A 21775-nucleotide genomic window follows, 5' to 3' on the forward strand; every position below is an offset into this window, starting at 1 on the left:
GACGCATATACAAACAAGTTTGACGGTTCGATCGTTGAAATTAGTTTCGTATAATCCGTATTCCATCAAGTTCAATGGTATATATATTTATTAAGTATATTTAAATTTATTTATTTTGTATGTATAACACTTAAGAAATTGAATGATATATATATATATATATATATATATATATTTATTAAGTAGCTTTAAATTTATTATTGTAGTTCTGGTCGAGTTTTTGTTAGAAAAATATATTATTGTGGGTTTTATGTAAAAAAAAATTGATTTTAAAAGGAATAAAGTCATTTAATCAGTAATTTTTATAATAATTTTTTTTTAAAAAATACCTTGCGCGACGCCTTAATATAGTCGTCGCACAAAAATAATTTGCGTGACGTCAACTTGAATACCTACGTCACGCAATTTGTTATAATGTTGGCGTGCAATTGTAAAAATTAGGCAGTTTTTTTGAAATTTCCAAGTTCGGACATGCGCCCTTTCTTTTACCCAGACTCCCTATCACTAGGTCTTTCTCCCGTAGCCTTCCTCATCATCTCGCCCTTTCTCTCCCTCTCTCTCCCGTAGCCTTCCTCATCATCTTCTTTATTTTGAACTCAAACCTCTCTTTTGAACCCAGATCTATCTCCCTCTCATTGTAAACAACGGGCAGCCACCACCCCTTCGTCATGCTTGTCTCTCTCCTTGAAGGTAAGTCTAATTACAAATTATGAAATTGTGAAATTAAAGATTTTGATTGTGAATTGAGATGAATTTTAGAATTTAGGGTTTTAATTTGGGATAAATTACTAAGGCATGTGATGGATTTCAGGGTTTAAAAATTTGTAAATGGGATTTAGGGTTTTAAGTTTGAAATGGGGATTGAATCAGGGTTTTTATTTGGGATAATTTATTACGAAATGGGCTGAATTTTAGGGTTTAAGAATTTCATTTTTGTTGTTTCTTGTTTGCAGTTTGAAGATATTTTGGTATAGATTTTCAATTCTCAGCCAACTAGCAGGTATTGACCCAGATTTTCAATTCCCTCATCTGTGTTAAGCAACACGCTGCCTGTAGTCCCTTGTACATCTGAATTCTTTTTGAATTGCATGCTGGAATTCTTTTTGTGTTTTCATGTGCTTAAGTTTGAGTTTTTATATGCTTGTTGTCTTCTGGGTTTTTGTTGTTGTTATTGTTCTTGTTCTTGTGTTTCTTACTAGAGTGTTTACTAGGCATGCCTCAGCCAATGCATATTCATCACTGGATTATCTTCTTAGTGGTAAATACTTGAATTCTAGCAACAGTGGCAAAAAAGAAGTTATCTTACTTTCATTTCTTATGTGTCAATTTTAAACCTGTTAGCTGGTAACTATTTTGTTTTAATCTCAATCAACATATTACTATTAATGCATTGTTATCTGTATCCTTGATGGGTTGTGCAGATTCAAATTGGGATCCGCCATTTAATTTTGATAAGTTGATTGAAATCAGTTTACACAAAATCATCAACACTGGTCAGCTTCTATTGATTCTGTGGAGCACAAAATCATCAACACCAGTCAGCTTCTATCTTTAAGATTGCGGAATCTTCGTTCCTAATTGATTCTGTGGAGCATTAAATTTTTTTGCTAATTTGCTAACTATTGTTTACTGGGCATGACTAGAAATGGACTGTTGTGTCATCCTAATTTAATATGATAATCTTGATAGGTGAACATGTAATTCTTTATTTTGTTTTCCCTAGGCTCCTGATCCCTAAAATTACTTTTGGAGAGGATTAATCTTTTTTATTTTCACATTTCATAATATCAGATAATCTTTACAATGTCTGCTGACTAGAGTGTTTACTAGGTGTTCACCATGTTTTAGTTCATACTGATATAATGAAGTTTTGGTACCATTGATTGATTACAATGTCTGCTTACTAGAGTGTTTGTAGCTGAGGGCCAAGAGCGAGCAGATGAAGGCCTAGGGCGAGCAGATGAAGACCCAGATTAGGACCCAGGGCGACCAGATGAGTATGATTCTACAGGCCTTAGCGATGTCCGGTCTTAAAATCCAGCTGCCAGCACCTAATCTTCCCCCACCTTCGACCTCCTAGCCACTTCGTCTAGCTGATACCTAGTAGTTTGATGTATCAAACCTAGAAGACTACTTATTGTAGTTTTTTCTTTTTTCGTTCGTACATCTTGTATGTACATTTTCATATAGTTTACAATTAAATACTTTTTATTGGTTATTATTGTTTAGAATTGAATTACAATATTTATTAAAAATTAAATCAAAAATATTTTTGTCCCAAAAAAAAAAAAAAGTTTGCCTGACGAAGAAGTTGCATAGGTCACGCAAAGTGTCTTTGCGTGACATAGGGAAATGCGTCACGCAAAGTGGGTTTGCATGACCAATAATCCTACGTCGCACAAAGTGGGTTTGTGTGACATAGGATTGTGCGTCACGCAAACCCACTTTGCGTGACATACATTATTTCTTCGTCGCTCAAACCCTGCTTTCACAGGCTTGGCACGTGACGAAGGTTCGTCGCACAAATTTTTGCACGACGATAGTTTGACTTTGCGCGACGAAGGACCTACGTCACACAAAGTGTTTTCTGTACTAGTGCAATTGATGTGTCACCAATAAGAAACAAGCACATTAATCGATACTTAATGAATAATCCAATCATCTATAACCACATTATTTGGTTTGCAAATTTTGATTTAAAAAATTTGGGCTCCCTAGCATTACCCATATGGTAATTGATGCTTTGGTTGTTTCAGAACCATACGTGCAGTGTAGCTAGAAAGTAGTTTGAAACCCCACAACCTATATAGTGCAACATTGTTATACATCGCAATAGCTTGCCAATATACTCTGTCTCGAATAATGCTTGTAGATGTGATAGATTGGTAGGTTTTGTTATTTACCTAATAACAAGGTTCCTTGAATCCCGAACAAGAATTTTCAAAAGCAACAAGTACACTTCACCTAATGTGTTGCTTTTTCTTTGATAAACAATACATAACAAACTGCAAGCAATACGACCTTCAGTTTTATTTTCTATGTTGTTGTGCTGCAACGATCATGTGATGTAGTTATTGTAGTCAACAAGAATTAAATTAGAATTAACATTTGGTGATCATTGTGTGGTATGAAAGGGGAAAAACCCTGTTAAGCAACTTATCGGTGTTTCGCTTTAAAATTTCTTGGTACTAGAATTTCAGATGTCAAAAAAGATGCTCATGAATAGAAATGCTAACGTAGTCGGTTATGTAAATAATTGATAGTTGATAATTAGACATTGATGGGTGTAGTGTTACCATATATAAATTACACACCCCTTTGGTGTAGTTTAATTACAGTCATGTAGGCGCACATGGTTGAACTAACTATATAATAACATATTTATCCTCGAGAAGTTTATGTTGAAGAATGTAAAATTCGACAGTAAATCAAGGGATACTTTGGATGCGATCCTAATCACTAGTGTACATTGATTGAAACCCTATTAGTTTTTAGATTTTGATCGAAGTCCTTAGACTTTGTACACATCATCATATTAGCATTAATCAATATCCATATCAACTATTTTATATTTTAAATTAAACATTATATTTAATATTGTAATATAGACATCCTATAAAGCAATTTTTTTTGTCCGAACATTTAAAGCAATTAAATAAAATAAGTTACCACATTTATGGGATATGAAGTCCTATAAGATTTGAAATTTAACGTTTATGGGATTAAACAACAAACTCCACCCTTAGAAAACCTTAAACCAATTAAAAATTGGTGATTTAAATGTGGAAAATAAGTGATGAAAAAAAATGTTTCTCTATTGAATGTCATGATAAAAGATAAATCTTCCCATAAGAATGTACCCATGTACAATAATAGTACACAAGAATGTACCATATACAATTTCAACATTAAAACCCACATGTGACAACAAAAAAAAAAAAACAATGTACCCATATAAAGTCTTAATGTAAAAAATGATTAAAGGATAGAAAAAGGAAGCAAACCATAAGACCAAATTACTTAAGGGTCCATACTATATAAATCTTATAGGAAAAAGTACCCATGGACAATTATAGTAATTCACAAGAATGTACCCATATACAATTTCAACATTAAAACCCATATGTGACAACAACAAAAACAAACAATGTACCCATATAAATTCCTATTGTAAAAAATGATTAAATGATAGAAAAATGGAAGCAAACCATAAGACCAAATTACCTAAGGGTACATAATACATAAATCTTATAAGAAAAAGTTATACATATATGGGTACAAAAAAATTTAGAAGAAAAAGTTACAATGGTAGTATATAGAATAAAATTTGGGTACATGGATTAAGGAACAAGAGAAGAGAATGTACCCAATGAAATTAAAATTGCATTCATAACAATACAATGGTCATTTGTTATCATTTTGCAATATGATGGTCATGGAGAAAAAAAAAAGTTAGAAAATTTTTTGGCGAAATTTAAATTTGAAGATACATATTCAATATAATAATGTTGAATTTGAATATAAACATAAATTTGAGTGAGAGAATTTTGGGATTTTCAGTTACAAACGTGATAATGTGGGAGAAATTATAAATTAAAATTTGTTGTAAAAATAAATAAAAAGATGGCATGGAAGTATTTTAATAGTAAAATGTTGAGGTGTACAAAGCTAAGAGACTTTCATAAAAAACTGAAAACCAATAAAGTTTCAATCTATGAATATTGGTGACTAAGGGACTGGATCCTAGTTTTTTCTTTAAATCAAACTCAGTTTATATTGAATGGTCCAACTACAAATTGCATGGAGGTCTTTTGTATAAAACCCCACATGCACATGTTGAACTGCTAAGTTAATGTTGACAGTCACTAAAACACCGACAATTGCAACAAATAGATAACCCATCATTCACCTTAACTTACTAGCAAGATAGTTGTCCAAATCAAACAGTGGTTCTGCTAGCACCTGAATGAGAATACACCAGAACGAATCCTCTGAGGGTTACTGAAATCTAAAACTTCGCAATTGATATGGGACTGAAAAAGTATGATGAATGTTCTGGATCAAACGTTCATTCAAATTAAAGCTTTTTTTTTTTAACCTCGATTTCTTGAATGCATGCATGACGCATGCAGTATAAACTGTAAAGGTTGCTTTCTGGTAGGGGTCCTCCGCGCCTGTGAAACTGTTCATTAGCACCTGGACCGACAGCAGAAAGCGAGAGAGAAAGAGAGAAGCTTTTAAAAGGCCTACCACACTTCAACTATACTAGCACTCTTTAATTAATAGGGTTTGCAATTTCAGAATATAGTTTCTTTGTCTTGTTTGGTCACATAATTAAATTGCAAATTTAATGTGAAGCAACAAACAGACGAAAGTTGTATGCAGGGCTCTTAATTTTTCTTTTTCTTCGTTTCTCAATAAATTAAAAGGCTCCATTTGCGTTCCATATGAGTACAGCTGCAATACTGCATTTTGCAGGACGTCAATGGGTGGACCTAACCCTAACCATATATCTATCTTATAGAAAGGTAACCCCTTTGGATGTATATGAATCTAAGAAGGACTGCCCACCAACCAAAAACTAGGATGTGAGCACCTTCTCGTTGGGAAATTGAGAGATGGGACACAGAATTAAGTTTAATTTGGGATTGGATCCATTATAGTACCTTTGTGTGCATGGATTTAATAACCAATAGGAAAATGGTAATCATACTCTCTTTATATCCTATACACTTCTTTTTATTTTTTATCACAAATTGAATAAATCAAATGAAAACATTGTACATGATTAATTAATGGTGTGTAAAAAGATTGTGTGACTACCATTCCACTAACAAAAATAGACAAGTGTTTTGTTAGCCTATTTTGTTGTCATACTGTGAATCCAGACCAATAATCTTATTGATTATTGACTAAATGCTTGGTTTAGTTTCATTGAACCTAGAATTAATGAAATTCGGGGAAAAAACATGAAACGGTCCTTATACTTGGAGTGAGACATGATGTGACTTCAGATTCAAGTACCAGTGATAGGATTAAAGGAACGGGAGAAATGACTAGTAAAGCGCATGCTAATACAATCGAGCCAACCAAAAGAAGCAAGACTTAGATTACCAAATCTTAGACACAGTTTTCCTCTTTATAACCTCTCCTTCTTTCTTGTTTACCTAGCTTTTGTCTTAGTGGCTCATCCTCTTTCTAGGTTTTGATTGTTAAAAAGGTGATTGAAAATTCTAATATTAGTTTAACAAGAGAACATTATTGAAAAAAAAATACTCTTGAAACATATATGAGTGAACTTGAAATTTTGTGTTACTCCCCCAGCCCACAGGAGTGCAAATTAATTTGATTGTTAGAGACATTATGGTTGTGAATGGGTTTGTTTTAAACTTGAATGATATGGTGGCCTGGAACTGAAATCACTGGAGAACATTCAATCCTGATGCAGCAGCACTATAGGACCACTGCCATTGCTATGGTGCAATAATACCGTTTTTGTTATTTGGTCACAACTAGATGATAAGGAAACGAATGGGATTTTTCTTGTACTACCTCGGTGAATCCAGATGAGACAATTTTCTTATTTAAAGCCAGATAATATCCTAAGATCCCCGTAATTATTGAGGAAATTGAAATGAGTTGTTCTTTTTTTTATTTTTTGGCAAAACTACAAATCAACATGAGTATGTAGAAGAGAAAAACGGTATGTGGAAATCATGCTCGGGTTTGACTCTTTAGTATTGACCAGCTAGTTTGTTTGCAAGTCATACGTCGAATACATAGATGTTGAACTTAATAAGTTGATCGATACAAAGGGAAAACTAAAGTTCGATGGTTCATGATTCATCGTTCATGCAGTTTCATATCACTACTTGCAAAATACAAGAAGTACTGGAGCGCTAGCCCCAAGTGGTCCTAGAGATTGGTAGTCTCTTAGTTGGAAATTTATTGCATTACCTGGAATAGTCAATTCTGCATGCATGTAAACCTGCGGACAAACGCACAGCTACTGCCAGCAAAAAATACAAAAGCTTTGGGGACTGAAATGTTCAATGATAAAAAGTGGACTTAATTTCGCATGACCGAATCATGACAAAAGTTTGGCTCTCGCATTTCCTTTTTTTGAATTTTTTTTTTTCGAAGCAAAACACGAAAGCAAAGAAAACCTATCAAAAAAATTGAGCACTGGTTGAGAATTGTGAATCTGTGACGAAGTTTGGTGACAAATGACTAGCATAGTAGCATGTTTGCGGAGGACATGATCAATAAAATGGACCACTTTCTGCTAGGGTTGGAAAAAAATTCATAAAATCCTGATCCTAAATCAAAATTTCCGAAATTTTCGAGATGACATACCAAACTGATTTTGAAATTTCGGTACAGGAATTGATATTGTCTCCTTAATAGTTCGGTAATCCCATACTGAACAGAAAATAAATATTATATATACATATATATTATTTTTTAATTATAGTTAGAATTATTTCAACCGTTCGATTGTTTGAAATCGATTTGTGTCGTCCATTCGTTTTTAGGGTTCTCCAGCCCACCCTTCCTTCTCTCCTCATTTCATTTCCATCTTCGAATCCCAGCCTCCCTCAGCCAGACAGCCATCGAGCCCTCTCCTTTTTTTGCCCAGTACCATAGTGCTGAGCAGAAATGTGTGAGATAATTGGTTGGGTGTTTAGAGAAGCATGTCGGATAGAGTGGGGGAGATTCCCGGTGTTTGCACCGCTTGTAAAGGTACGCGGGTTTAGGGTTTAGGGTTTAGATTTCGTGATGTAAGTAACAGTCAGTGCATAGTGAATGTGAGTTGAAGATAACATCTGTGGCAATGACAGTGTGTTTTGTTACTGTGAATGTGTTTGTTTTGGGTTATATTTTCTCATTATTTATGGCGATGGAAGCGGAAGAGGAAATCGTTTTTAATTGCCTGCCACGCACTGTTAATGTGGCAGAAAGTGTGTTTTGTTACTGCGGATGTGGTATGATGAGGCGGAGGATTCTCTCCGCTCCTAATCTCTCTCATTTTCTCCTCTTTTATTTGAACAGTTACGGTTTAGCTACGTCAATATTTTATTTTATTTTTTTATAAAGACAATAAAACAGAAAATAATATGTGAGAGGAATGAAGGAAAAGGGATGAAAATAGGAATGAAGAGAATCCTACTATGTAATGATGAAGCTTTGCCATGTCTCTGATGGTGCCTGAACAAAAAACTGTGACTTGTACTGATATTTGTTTTTAATTGCCTGCCACGCACTGTTGAATTTTCAGCATATCTATACTGTTTAATTGATTTGTTTTTTTGTTTGAATTTTATTAATTTCCTTATCATTCGGACTTGAATATTTTTTCAAGCCGACTACTAACCCTTGTGTACCCATTAAAAAAAAAGTAATACTTTAGTATTGTAAATTACTAATACCAAATAACGTTGCTGATTTTCTTTATGTACTCTAACATGTTATTTCTAATTGGACTAAAAAGTTTAGTAAGGGCGAGGGCGATTGGAGAAGCATTTCAAGAAATTTTTAGGCTGTGAAATTTGTTACTTATTTTATTTTGGTTGCATGCATGTTGATGTTGAATTTAAGTAGTTTGATAGTAGATTATATTAGAAATAGTATGAAATTAAGTAATTTGGAACTTTGGATCACAAATTTGACTTGCTATAAAAAAAATTAAAAAATAAAAATAAAAACACCAGTCTAACTTGGTATGAATGAATTGATATTTCAATTAGACATATTTTTAGAGTTATTGCTTTATGGAATTAGAATAGTGGGCTATTTGCTTGTGGCTAGAAAGTGGGGGAGTCCTTGACATAGACTGACCTTTGGGCTACTCGAAGAGAATAGCGCAAAATCAGGTGTATAAACAAAATGGGCCACTCCAGAAGATGCTATAAAGAGCACTCCCAAACCCAATTATATATGTTTAGTGCGTTGAGAGGCTACGTGACGTAACGTTAAAATTGAGAGAAAATTGGATCATTGGTCATTGAAACTTTGACTTAAATAAAACTTAGTTTTTGGTACTAAAAGTCCGTGAATCTGTTGTTAGACTTGTCACAATGTAAAACAATGGTCCCTTTTTAGTAATATCATCAGAACTTACATCTAAACTAAAAGATTTTAGAGAAAATAGATGACTTGCTCCACATCGTGATAAATTCAAAGACCAATGCTCATGAATTCTTTAGCTCATGGACCAATGCGCAATTTCCTCTAAAAATGAAATGCAGAAGAAGTGGTTTGATCGTACAGTGTATCAATTGATTTAATATCATCAATTTTGAAAATTATTATTAACGCAAAGTCGTTTAAGACCCATTAAAATAATATAAGTTGTTTTGGGCCCAATACATGGGCATGAAATGAACCCACTGAAGGATGAGAAGATCATAACATTAGGCTTGAAAGCCAACCCAAGGAATCAAGATAACAAAACACCACCAAGAGAACGAAAGACAACCACCATCAATGACCACTCATAGCTTTGGATTGTCTACCGACAAGAGGAGACAAGCGCGTAACTTAAACTTTATGACCGCTCAAGTTAGTGACGCCAACTCTTAGGCACACATTGGCCATAAACAGGAAAGAAGTCTATGAAGATACATAAATGTCGTCAGGCCTCGTGCTAGGGTAAAGTGCTTTTCAACCACTCTCTACCGAGTAATGTGCTCGAGACATGTTGACCGGGGAAGTCATGCAAGTAACTCTGTATAAGTGTCACTTCCTCTCCACGTGTCGAGTGGATAATGAAAGAGTAACTTATAGGTCGTATCTACGTATTCAGCCCATTAAATGATAGGACGGTGAGAAAATTAAGAGCCAAGGACTTTTGAGGCTCACTTAGGGCCTATATAAAGGTGCCGAATACCCCTATAAGCAATCGGATCCAAGAGATTAAAACTACACTACACTATTTAGAGAGCTATTATAATCCATGTCAAGTATATATTAAACCACTACAATGGACATAGCCCCTTTTTTTAAGGTGAACCACTTAAATTTTGACATGAAATAATCAACCCACATCACATCATCGATACAAAAGCAGTTTCTTACATCACATAAAGCATTTCACTTCCAGAAATTTCTCCGAAGTTCTCAGTACTTCACTCTTTTGACCTCATACACAAATCTGTCATGTTAGCCTTCAGAAAATGAGAAATATTCCAAGACTTTTTCTGTTCTTCCACATGCTATGGAGCACACCACTAATTTTACATACAAACATTACTCTCACTGGTTACGGTATTTCTGTAATCTTTACGTCTACTATGAGGTCAATGAGCTATCTGACTGGACGGAGCTACCTTGTCCTTCCACGTATGGTCTAACAAAAGTTCTCCGCCACCACACTTCAAACGCCCTCTGGAGATTCGGGCAGCTATCACCAGCCTTGAGAAAACTTCCCAACCACGAAAGCATAATACTTTGCTGGTCCTCTAGCGGCAGAGTGAGGATTGTCCTACCAATTCCTTCTTCCACAACTTTACGGTCAAACGACCGGCACCCATGTTGCAGCCAGTTGTAGTCGTTGATCAACGGCTGTAGCCAGGTTTGTAGCAACAGCTGACGGGTATCCTTAGATGGCAGTAGCTCCCCTCTACCAATGCCAACAAACAGCCTTGCCGTGATACGGCTAACATAGTAACGAGACACAATAGGCAGCTTCGTATGCAAGGCTGCCAATTCTTGCTGGCTAGCCCACATTACTGCAAATTCGTCTGCTGCCTGCTTGTCAGCCAAAATCTCAAGCAACCATGAGAGGTTATCAGCTGCCAAATCTATTTGCTTCACCACAGGTTCTTTGTTGTCGAAAGTTTTATCAGAAGACTCGGGCTCTGCAGCCTGCTTGAACAGGGACAGCAGCAAGTTCAAACAGCTTCTGCAGGAGTTATATAGTGTTTCATTGCAGACGTTAGCTGAACCTTGAGAGCTTGAGGCACCGTTGTTCTCCTTAAGAAGCTTCAGCACTATGGATTTCATTTCACGCCTGCCTCTCTCCTCATTGCTTGCGAGAACAAGTCCAATTATATGGGAAAGTGTGTCCTTTTGGGGTTTAGAAATGCCGGATGAGACTCGTTTCAGTACAGGAGTGACCCCAATACCCTCACTTTGGAGTCGTAAGACTGACGAGACAACTTTTTCTTCTTCTTCATCCCCAACCCACGGGACTGCTTCCAAGTACTCTAAACACGACTGCATGCACGAGTTGAAGCCAAGCAGTTCTGCAATCTGAATGAAGGTGCCATTAAGATTCAGGTTAGGTTGTGATGTCTGTCAGATTAATTTAAGACGTAGCTGGTATATTAGGAGCCAAGATGAAAAATGAAAACAGTGGTAAAATGACGAGATATACAAAACCTACTGAGTGATAGTATATCTATGGAATTATAATTCTCTGCTTATAAGAGTGCATTTAACCACTTTTCTAAGTCATTTTTAGCAACAATCAAATCTGATGGCCAAGATTTTGTAACCCCATTAGCATGAGTGATAAGAACTTAAAATTCCCCACGTACCCCATTGGCTAAAGTGAATTGAAATATGGAAATATGCGCACTCCAAAACATGGGAGAGTTCAACCCCTATCAACGAACTTAATGCAGCCAAACTTTCTAGCTAATGATATACAATGAAGAGGGGCCATTCAGATCAAACAATCAATCCACATCTCAAAGGGGATATAGCCTAAAGGGTGCTGAAAGCTTCAATGAAATGGAACATGCTTCAATGAGATGGAACATGCCAAAATCATAGGCAAAGAAAATATCACACAATATTCATCAACCACATTTTAGTTTTGATATAACCAAACAGTTTGCAAAGAGCGCTTACAAATCTAACAGTTACAACCAATTTGACATACACACACATAATCCAAGGAAAAACAATTCTAGTACATGGAAAATTATGCAGATAGATATCTGTAAAATTATACTAAATTTAAAGACAAAAGCAGCCTCATGAGTGTTTATCCATTAGCCTTCTCAGGGAAGGTCATGTTTATTAGAATTGAACAAATATATGCAGCTTTGAATGAGGTGCATATGTACACAGCTGAAAAAAAGGAATGCAATAAATATGTTTTGTAACCCTAATGAATTAATTTCAGTTTGCATTCTGCTTAGTTTTTTTGTTCAAAATATTTGTTAATCAGAAGGATATTCGTGTTAAGAGAATAGAAAATTGACCTGCCAATATCCAAAAGTGACGGAAAAAAACAACAGGAAAAGGGCATCATGAAATGAATCGATAATTGGAAGCATTAATAAACGGTGAGAAAGTTTTCTATAACGGTTAAATGATAAGCTACACTATAGTGCAATATAGCTTACACAAATTACATGTTCATTGCATACATACTCCGTAATTACTCAAATTCTATGCAAAACGAGAACTTGTAACAAGTATATGCCAAAACAGGAGGGATTTTGTGATTCCATTCAATGGCTATAGCTTCTAAAAAGTTATGTCTGAACTACTATAATACTCACAAGAGCATGAAAAGTATAACCAATGCTAAATATACTTCATAATAATCAGTCATAGAAAAGTTAAGTGTTTTGTGGTCTCGACATTAAAGCTTAACCAACAACAAAAACAGCATTACTGCAATTCAAGAGATATGAGATAACTAATGCATTACACAGTTCTGCATATTACCTTTAGAATGCGGAGTACACACGAGACACTTTGTTTCATCAGCCGTTGCCTCATGTCCTTGCAATACATCAATCCAACGGTTTCAACATATATTTCAACATCATCGCAATCTTCGATGTTAAGACAAGTTGAACCAGTTTGTTGTTCAGAAAGTTTATCAGCAAAAAAGTTGCTATGCTCCACTAGAACATTCTTGTGAACGCTCAACTTTACACAAAATCCCTTCTTTCCAAGTAAAACCACCTTCATATCACTAGTTCCAGGCTCACCAAACTCAATTGCTACCTTCCTTGGCAAATTTTCAACTTTGGGCTTAGGCATTCTCTCCGGAACTATAGATGCACTAACCACCGGTGCATCAGGTGCCTCAGGACCAACACCCCGTAGACCATCAGAAATACTTGCTGACCTCGAAGGGGTAAAGGCTAGCTTTTTTTCACTCAGTGGGGTTTGTTTTCTCTGAGCTGCTTCCTTGGGTGGTGGTGGTGATGAGGGCTTGGGTTTGTGCATGGAATTTTGAGCTTTAAGGGTTTTCTGAAACACAACAGGAGAAGGGCAACACCAGAAACCTTCCGGCGTCACGGCAATTGGGACATTTCTAATCTTTGTTTTGCCTTGTTCTACCCTAGTAAGCCTAATTTCAGCCATATTTCACAAGAATTTCAAGCAATTACAGTTGAAACAATTCTGTAAATCCCCAGTACCAAGTTTTGGAACCAAAACTCTCGTCCTCCTCAAAAGGGTCTAATTACAATGTAAACTCACAAGCATGAAAGGTACAAAGGTCAGAAATCACTCACTCCGCAGGAAGAATTGCATTTTACTGAAATTGAACCGACCAGCTAGCAATTTCTCTGAAAACGAAAAGATGCAATCTTTGTAAGAATTAAAAAGCAGAAAAGTAAGAACAAGTTTGAAGGCACTAAAGGCATTCAAAAGCACATAAACCACAGATCAACTCCAACACAAAAAACTACAAAAAATCACAAACAAATAACACACAACAGAATTAAAAAAAAAAAAAAACAGAAGATGTTTTTTGCCCAACTTCATTAGAATTTAAAACCCAAAAGAGAGGAAAACTCACCAAGAACCGGGTAATCTGAGAGCCCTCTGAATCTTTATCCCATAAGTGCCTTAAAAATGATTGAAAGGGAGCTCTCGGTGTCAAGCATCAAGGGAACCAGTGAACAGATAAGAAAGCCCACAGCCCATAAAAGAAGCAAAAAAAGAGAAAAAAAATTAGAAAGAAAAAGTGGAAAAATCACAGAGATTGATGGCTCATGGGCTGTGTTTTTCTACATCAACAGTTTATGTCTGCCTAGCTATTCTTTTAATGATGATTATCTCTCTGCAAAATGCAAATGTTCTATCTCTCTCTCTCTCTAGAAAACACTTTCTCAGTAACCAAACAGGCACGTTTTACACTTGTCTCTCATCATTTTTATATTACTTTTTTCTGTGTTCTTTATTTTGTTGGCTGGAACCTTTCCTGTGTTCTATATTATGTTCTTTGTGCTGGCGTTGTTGGAACTTTGCTAGATTTTCTAGGCTTTTCAAAATAGATGTCCAAAATAAACTAAAACTTCTACTCTGTTATGTCCTTTTTTTTTTTGTTTTGTGTACCCTTGAATCCAGAATCTATTATTTTCTTAATCTTTGTTTTACTATCGCTAGAATTAAAGCTTCCGAGTATTTTTCATATTGTATTGGATCATATTCCAAATTTCTAATTTTTATGTGAAATTAAATAATTCTTATTACAATTGATTATGTATACTATTATTACGAGAACCCTCATTGTCAACTTTTTATTTCCTATTTTACCCTTACTTTTGACACACACACTATTGACATAAAAAGAGCAAAATAGTAATTTTGTGCTTTTTGACAAAATGACAACCATATCCTTATTTTTCCTATTTTACCCTATTTTTTATACTTATTTTTCTAATTTTACCCTCACTTTTGATACACAATATTTACATAAAGAGGATAAAACAGTAATTATGTAATATTAAAAAAAATGCACTTATTAAGAGAAATTATTCACACACACAAAATGTGTGTTATCTGCTAGTATTTTCTAATAAATGATGTTTATATGTCCAGCACTTTTATTCTTGTCAGGAGCATCGCTTTCCTGTTGAGTTGATGTGTATGTTACATTGATCCAATAGGACGGAAGTGGATCTTTGTAGTTTGTGTTTGCCAAATTGAGCTTATTGAATGAAGGAGCACGTTTTTGCCAAATGTTACATAAAATGATGAAAAGTTTAATGATTGCAAACTTGAGTCTATTCTTAGAATAGTGTATTCTGTTTACAATTAATTTTTTGGAAAATTTTCAAACAAACATTTTCAATGAAATCTTTTAATTTATTATTTTACTACGTTCAACTCTATATATTCCTCTATTCATAACAGTGTATGTTGTTCCTATTAATAATTGTTGTTCATTTACTCAAGTTTGTATTTGTTTGGGCCCAAAATATTAGTTTGGGCCGAGTATAGGATCATTCTCGGCCCGGAAGGTCTTACGACAAGGGTACCATGGATCGTTTAGTGCGTGGGCCTCCAAACCTAGGTCGTTTAGGTCATGCTGCAAGACAAGTCGAGTTCCGGCGCAATAAGGAGTTTCGGCAGGGTTAATAACCCGGAAACGAATCCGGCTCGATAAAGGACTAGGTTCACAATTATAGTGAAAATAAGACTGGTCGAGTTGGTGTTTGATTAGGAGAAGAAGACCTAGTCCGAGTAGGGTTAACTCGGCTTTAAAGGTATCCAATGCTATAAATAGAGGAGGATGTGCATCATTCAAAGCCCCCTCCAATTCAACACACAACTGCCCTGCGCAAACTCTCTCAACAACTTTGAGATTTTTATTTTCTCTTTTCGCTGACACATCTTCCGTTGGCATCAACAGCACTGTGAAAGCAACCGATGATATCTTAAGTCGGCATAGATAGCTCTGTCGCCGTAGAATCAGCCGATCTCGCAGCATCTTCCGTTGGCATCAATAGCACTGCGGCGAGGACGGTTGGTTACCTATTAAAGTCTCGGTCGAGAAGGATTTCCGAATCCTTATTGATTGAAGTCATCTCATTAGCCTTCTCGACGAAGTGAGGTGTTACAGTTTACTGAGCTCGGCGCATTGCACACCGAGTTATTTTATGATTGGATACTCTTAAGTGGGATTTAGAGTTCGGCATTCAGACGGCCGAACCACGTTCACTATCAAGACTTATATTCGCTTTGAGTATTTGTGCCCTTACACTTTGGTGTCGATTCGGCGTGAGTTTACTCTGACGAATAACATCACTGTGACCGAATCCGACGACGGTGATTCGTGAACTTCGTAAGAATAGTAACCTTGTCTTCAGGTTCAAGAGCCCAAGAGGCCGAGACGTGTTCCTTTCTCGGCCGCAATCGCAAGACGCAGAAGTCAGCCGTGTACCCAACGCAACATCAACAAATTTACTCCTCGGCCGAGCTCAGCCGACGAGTTGGCACGCCCTGCATTCACCGAATGACGTAGTTAACTTATAGATTATTCGGCCTACGCGCCACGTAGGCTTGGTAGTTTTTAGGGTCAACAGTATTGAACACGGGGTCTTAAGTACAAGAGTATATACTCTTAACCAATTGATTTACAAGCCTCTTTAGAAGAACTTTTAGGATATTATTATTAGTAATCTAAAGTTCTTATTGTATACTCCTCGTAAGTGCACAATGAGATTTTTAGAGTGTCATTAAGAGCATTCTCACCAGTGGATGGAAGGCAAGGCAAACACAATAATGTTGGCCTCAAGCCTAAAAAACACCTCTAGTAGTCCAAATAAGCAAGGGCAAGTGGGGGGCCAACCACTGTCAGCCTAAGTACCTAGCCTTCTCAAGCTCGGCCTATTAACTCTGTGCAAGCTAACGTCAATGCACTTTTTTTTATTTTTTCTGTCAGGCACATATGTACACACGCACGACTTAGGGAGAGTGGTGACAAGGCTACAGTTGTGGGCCTCGCTGCAGTGGTGCACTCATATCTTTTCCATCTGTAGGGATACATGGTTCCATTTAAAGCTGATGGATTTCCAACAACCAGATAATCTGGACCACTAAAAATCCAACGGTAAAAAAAAAATTGAAAATATCATCGTTGCGACACGTGGCAAAATATGGTTCGTCCGATTTTAGATTAGTTTGAGAATGAGTGGCTACTGTTAATTCAACAATAAAAAATTAAAAAAAAATTAGTAAAAATTATAATTTTTTTATATTGTTGTTCTATAAATACCTAACCATCTTCTTAATTATGTTTGTTGTAATGCTATCCTTTTGCCTTGTATTTGAAATAATTTGTTAAATTAAACAATTGATTTATTTTCGAAGCATAAAATTAAAATTAAAAAATATTAACTTGCCCTTACCCTTACCCTAGCCCTTGCCCTTGCCCTTGCCCTTGCCCTTTTTTCAAACTGAAGGAGCTGTACAAGGCAAGTACTATTCATAGTAAATAGTAAAGGCAACTTAATTACATGCCATTTCCCTGCATTGTTCTTACCTTTACCAACAGGTGAAAGTGCTCTAACATTACCTATTTTTTTAGTGTCATAGGCAAATTCATATTAAATACCAATTTTAATAAATATTATAAGGAAAAGTAGCAACCTTAAGAACAACTATCAATCCATTCTCTTTCTATTTAGATTAAGCCACAAATTGTGGGCAAATACACTTATCAACCTAGCATTGTTTATATTTTTTGTCCACATTGCACATGACTTACAAGCCACCGATGCCAGTACTAGAAATTGTCGTCGCCCACCGTTATTGTACAACAAAAACAATAAAGTCTTATCCCACTAAGTGGTGTTGGCTATATGAATCTTAAAATGTCACTATGCTCGGTTTTGTGTCAAGCCTATGACACTGTATCCTAGAACGCCGCTGAGCTCGATTTTTTTTGCCATGATCATTGCAGCGAAAAAAAAAATCCGTCGTCGCAAAATCAAATCACTATTCACCAGTGACAAAAAAATTAATATGGACAACCTTTTCATCTTCAACTATAATTTGTGTGAGTTTATTGCTTTTTTTTTTCATGTATATTGTACAAAATTAGAGAACTTATGAAAAAAATTCATTACTAAACATGTTTTTCGAAAGGGCACTGTTGGAAAGTAATATTGAGAATGAAAATTTTGATTGGCCGGTCGCCGAAAAAATTGATCAACTGGTTGCAGGAAAAGGTTGGGTGGTTGAAAAACGTGGTTGGACTAAGCGACAATCATGTAATTATTTTGACTTAGTAATATTCATAGAATTGTTTTGGTTGACTTTTTTCATTGATACTTAAACTAAAACATGATAGTGTTAGCTAAATTTTTTCTTAGAAAAATCTTAGGTCGGATTTAACTTTGCTGTTGAAGAATCAGCAGCCAAGTCTAGTTCGTTCAATTATTGTAAAAAGCGAATTTGAATCATTTTACTATGACTAGCCTATTACGAGGTTTAGCCTACTTTTCCACCTCCTTATCTAAATAATATTGTTTGTTAAAAAAAAAAAAATTTCAATTCCATATGCCAAGTTGCCAACACATAAACCATCATAAAGATTCCAGAACCATCTTTGTCTCTCATTAATGGTTTTTTCTTTGTTACAAGCAAATATTATGGTGGGGGGAATCTAACTCGAGGCGTCAAATGCATAAATGAAGGACCTTTTAGGAATAAGATCACTATTATTTTGGTTGATCAACTAAAACAATATTATGTTAAGTTTATCTCCACATGACTCTGTATTATTAAACTGAAACGTTACAATAAATCAAGTGAATTTGTTGATATAAGTTGTTCTCTAGTTTATGAAATAAATGATCTTAATAAACTGAGCTACAAACTCGTTAAAATGTCTCTTTAGTGGATTGATTTGCCTCTCTAAAATCAAATCCAACTTTATTCTCGCCTCTCAGTACTACTGTGTGGTACTATTCCTCTTCGCTTAGAAGTGAGAGGTTTTAGATTCGAATCTCATAAATAGTGAATTTGATATCAAACTAGGTTGCCTATTATGTGACTTAACTAAACTTCCCATCTTCCTAGTGTAAACACATCGATGTACTAAAAAATCCAACTTTATTCTCGACCAAAACTTCTGGTGGCCCATTTTTTGTTATATTTATGGAAATGAAGGACCATAATTCCAATGTGTCCCATGGGAATTTACTTTTCTTCCTGATGTTCCATAAATAAGTAGCTAGATTACTTTTCTTCTTTGCTTTTATGATGTTGGTATTTACTTTAAAAAAAGTCTGGGATATAGATCATCATTAGAATCACAATCAAGTGACACAATTTCACATAAGAAAGAATTGGCAAGAAGCATCCCAAATATCCAAACAAAATTGAAAATCTTTGTACTTAATTTTGACCTTTTTATATTCTTTAAGAAATGCTAAGGATACTTTTTATATACTATCCTTTGTCTTATATTTTGACACAATATTTTATAATATTGGTATGGAAATTGTGCCAAAAAGATGAGATGTCAGAGAGTTCATAAAGAGTCTCACTTTTAAGAGAATCTCTTTAGAATTTCTCTATTTCGTTTAGTTTCTTTGAATTATAAAACAGAAAATATTATAAAGTGTTTGTGTCAACTGTGCATTGTAGTATATATGCTCTGTGAGTATGTATATATTATAATATATATATATATATAGGAAATCTTTAAGGAAAGGGATTTTTATTTTATTTTTATAAAAATTGGGATTAGTTGTGGGGTCCACACTACATCGAACTTTAACGATCTGAATTGTCTATTTTTCAAGTTGCACCTCATAGATCATCCTTGCAAAATATTAGCCAAATCAGAAATGTTTAAGATATCTAATTGGGTTCAAATAAATTAACGAAAACTTTGTTATATAAGAAACAATGCAATTTTATCTTGATAATTAAATAGGCACATGGTTTCGAATTGAATTGAATTTTTTCAAGAATGATTTATGAATCGAGACTTACAAAATAGATGGTTCGGATCGTTGAAGTTTGATGTGTAGTGAGCCCTACACCTAATCCCATTTTTTTTTCCTTTTGCATAAAGGGCCTATATATAGGGATAGGATTAGGGGACAAATATTTTTACACTCTTTTTAAGCCTTTTGATTACATGACATCCATGGTTCTTATTTATTCATTAAATGACATAGATACTTATGTGGATTTTAACTAATATTAAAGATAAAATAAAACTGAAAAAAAAAACTTAGAATCTGGAAAATTAAAACTAAAATTAAAAAAGGAAGAAACCCTAGTTGTACGCAGTCCTCCATCTCCCCCTTTGCAGATGTGGTTTTGCAACTTATGTCTTGGAAACGGTAGTTGTCATGGAAACGGCACTTTGTTCCTTGGAGCACAACTTGGCAAGACCGAAATATGAGATTTTTGGGTTGAAGTTGTCATTTAATAGTACATTGTGAGGTTTGATATCGAAATGAAGGATTCGTTGGTCACATCCGTGGTGAACTTACTCAATTCCTTTGGCTATTCTGAGAGTAATATGTTGCAGTTTCTCCCAACCAAGAAAATGGTTCTTGCTGTCTGCTAATGATATGAGTTTTGCAGTGAACTATTTGGTGCAAATTCATAAACTAAGGCTCGTCTAAATCCATCAGTGCAACAACCAACCAAGCGAACCACGTTAATATGGTGGATCCGACCTACTGTTAACACTTCATTGATAAACTCTTCTTCATTTCCTTTGGAATTGTTGAGCCTCTTTACATCAACAGACATCTCACTCCAGAGCTTTCCTTTGAACACTGTTCCAAATGTTCCTTGTCCCAACTTGTCTCTAGATTTATTTGTAATCCGCTTGATATTAGCATATGAGTACCTCGTAGGCTTGATGGCTCTGTAGTTTTCCAAAAATTCTTCGATCGTGGTTTACCGCTCCTTTTCTATTCGATCAATAACACTGTTCTAAAAATCCTCGCCTAGCGTCACCTAGGTGCTAGGCGTCTGGCCACCGCCCCTATTAATGCCTAGGCGTTTGAAAATTAAGAAAATGCGCCTAAACCAGCTGAGACACCCGCCTAGATCGCCTAGGCACCCGCCTAAACAGCCCAGGCACTCGCCTAACCAGCCCAAACCCGCCTAGGCACCTACCTAGGTTGCAACTCACTTAGACAGAAAATATATGACTTTCAATTTGCATTTAATTTTTTTCAATAAATTGTAAGAGACTTGTTGAATACTTAAATGAGCACACACTATATGTTTGTTCCCCATGTTTTCATCATGTTTCAATACTTCATAATACATAAGTCATTCTATTTTGTCGTTTATGATGAAATTATATATATATATATATATATATATATTAAGTATAAACAGACACTTATTTACACGAAATATAATGTATTTACTTAAATCCGCCTAGTCCGCCTAGGCGCTAGGCCCTATCCCACTGTCCGACTAGCGCTTAGTGTCTTTTAGAATCTTGGTCAATAAGCATGTACACGATGGAGCCTGACAAGTATCAGCACAAGTGAAAATGAACCAAGGACTGCACCTGCATAGTTTACGTTCAATTAAGAACCTCTACACTAAACTTCAAATTTTCAAAAGGAAAAAAAAAAAAATCTTTCATGGTGAATGCATATAGAACGAACTTGTAACAACTAATTTTTTCGTGGTGCCTGTAGAAAAATTTCAATCCCATTAGTTCTTCATTTGCACCAAATCATTAAATCATTGCATATTTGTTTACAGAACATTCTCAAGTTCTTGATTATGAATGGAACATTTGATAACTATGGAGCATGAGGGTCTCTGCTTGTAGGTTGAGCAGTGGGGGTAATTGCGATTTCTGGAGAGGGGGAGACGGAGGACTACGTACAACTAGGGTTTCTTCCTTTTTTTAATTTTAGTTTTAATTTTTCAGATTTTATGTTTTTTTTAATCTTTAATATTAGTTAACATCCACATAAGTATGCATGTCATTTAATGAATAAATAATAACCATTGGATGTCATGTAATCAAAAGACTTAAAAAGAATGTAAAAATATTTATAAAAGTATTTGTCCCTTG

At 35.3% G+C, this 21775-nt stretch overlaps 1 protein-coding gene and 1 long non-coding RNA gene across 2 annotated transcripts; one reads left to right on the top strand and one right to left on the bottom strand.

Annotated features, from left to right (window-relative positions):
• Positions 1–439: 439 nt before the first annotated feature.
• Positions 440–2218, top strand: LOC108172204 (uncharacterized). The gene is made up of 3 exons (XR_003769632.2): positions 440–690; positions 954–1000; positions 1908–2218. It is a non-coding gene; the product is annotated as an uncharacterized lncRNA (long non-coding RNA).
• Positions 2219–10141: 7923 nt separating this feature from the next.
• Positions 10142–14273, bottom strand: LOC103401253 (BTB/POZ domain-containing protein At3g50780-like). The gene is made up of 3 exons (XM_008339960.4): positions 13772–14273; positions 12685–13538; positions 10142–11253 (listed from the first exon to the last, which is right to left on the bottom strand). The coding sequence occupies exons 2-3, from the start codon at positions 13330–13332 to the stop codon at positions 10291–10293; spliced, it is 1611 nt and encodes a 536-aa protein (XP_008338182.3). The 5' UTR covers positions 13333–13538; positions 13772–14273; the 3' UTR covers positions 10142–10290.
• Positions 14274–21775: the final 7502 nt, after the last annotated feature.

The sequence above is a fragment of the Malus domestica genome, chromosome 15 (assembly GCF_042453785.1).
Source record: "Malus domestica chromosome 15, GDT2T_hap1".
Lineage (NCBI taxonomy): Eukaryota > Viridiplantae > Streptophyta > Magnoliopsida > Rosales > Rosaceae > Malus > Malus domestica.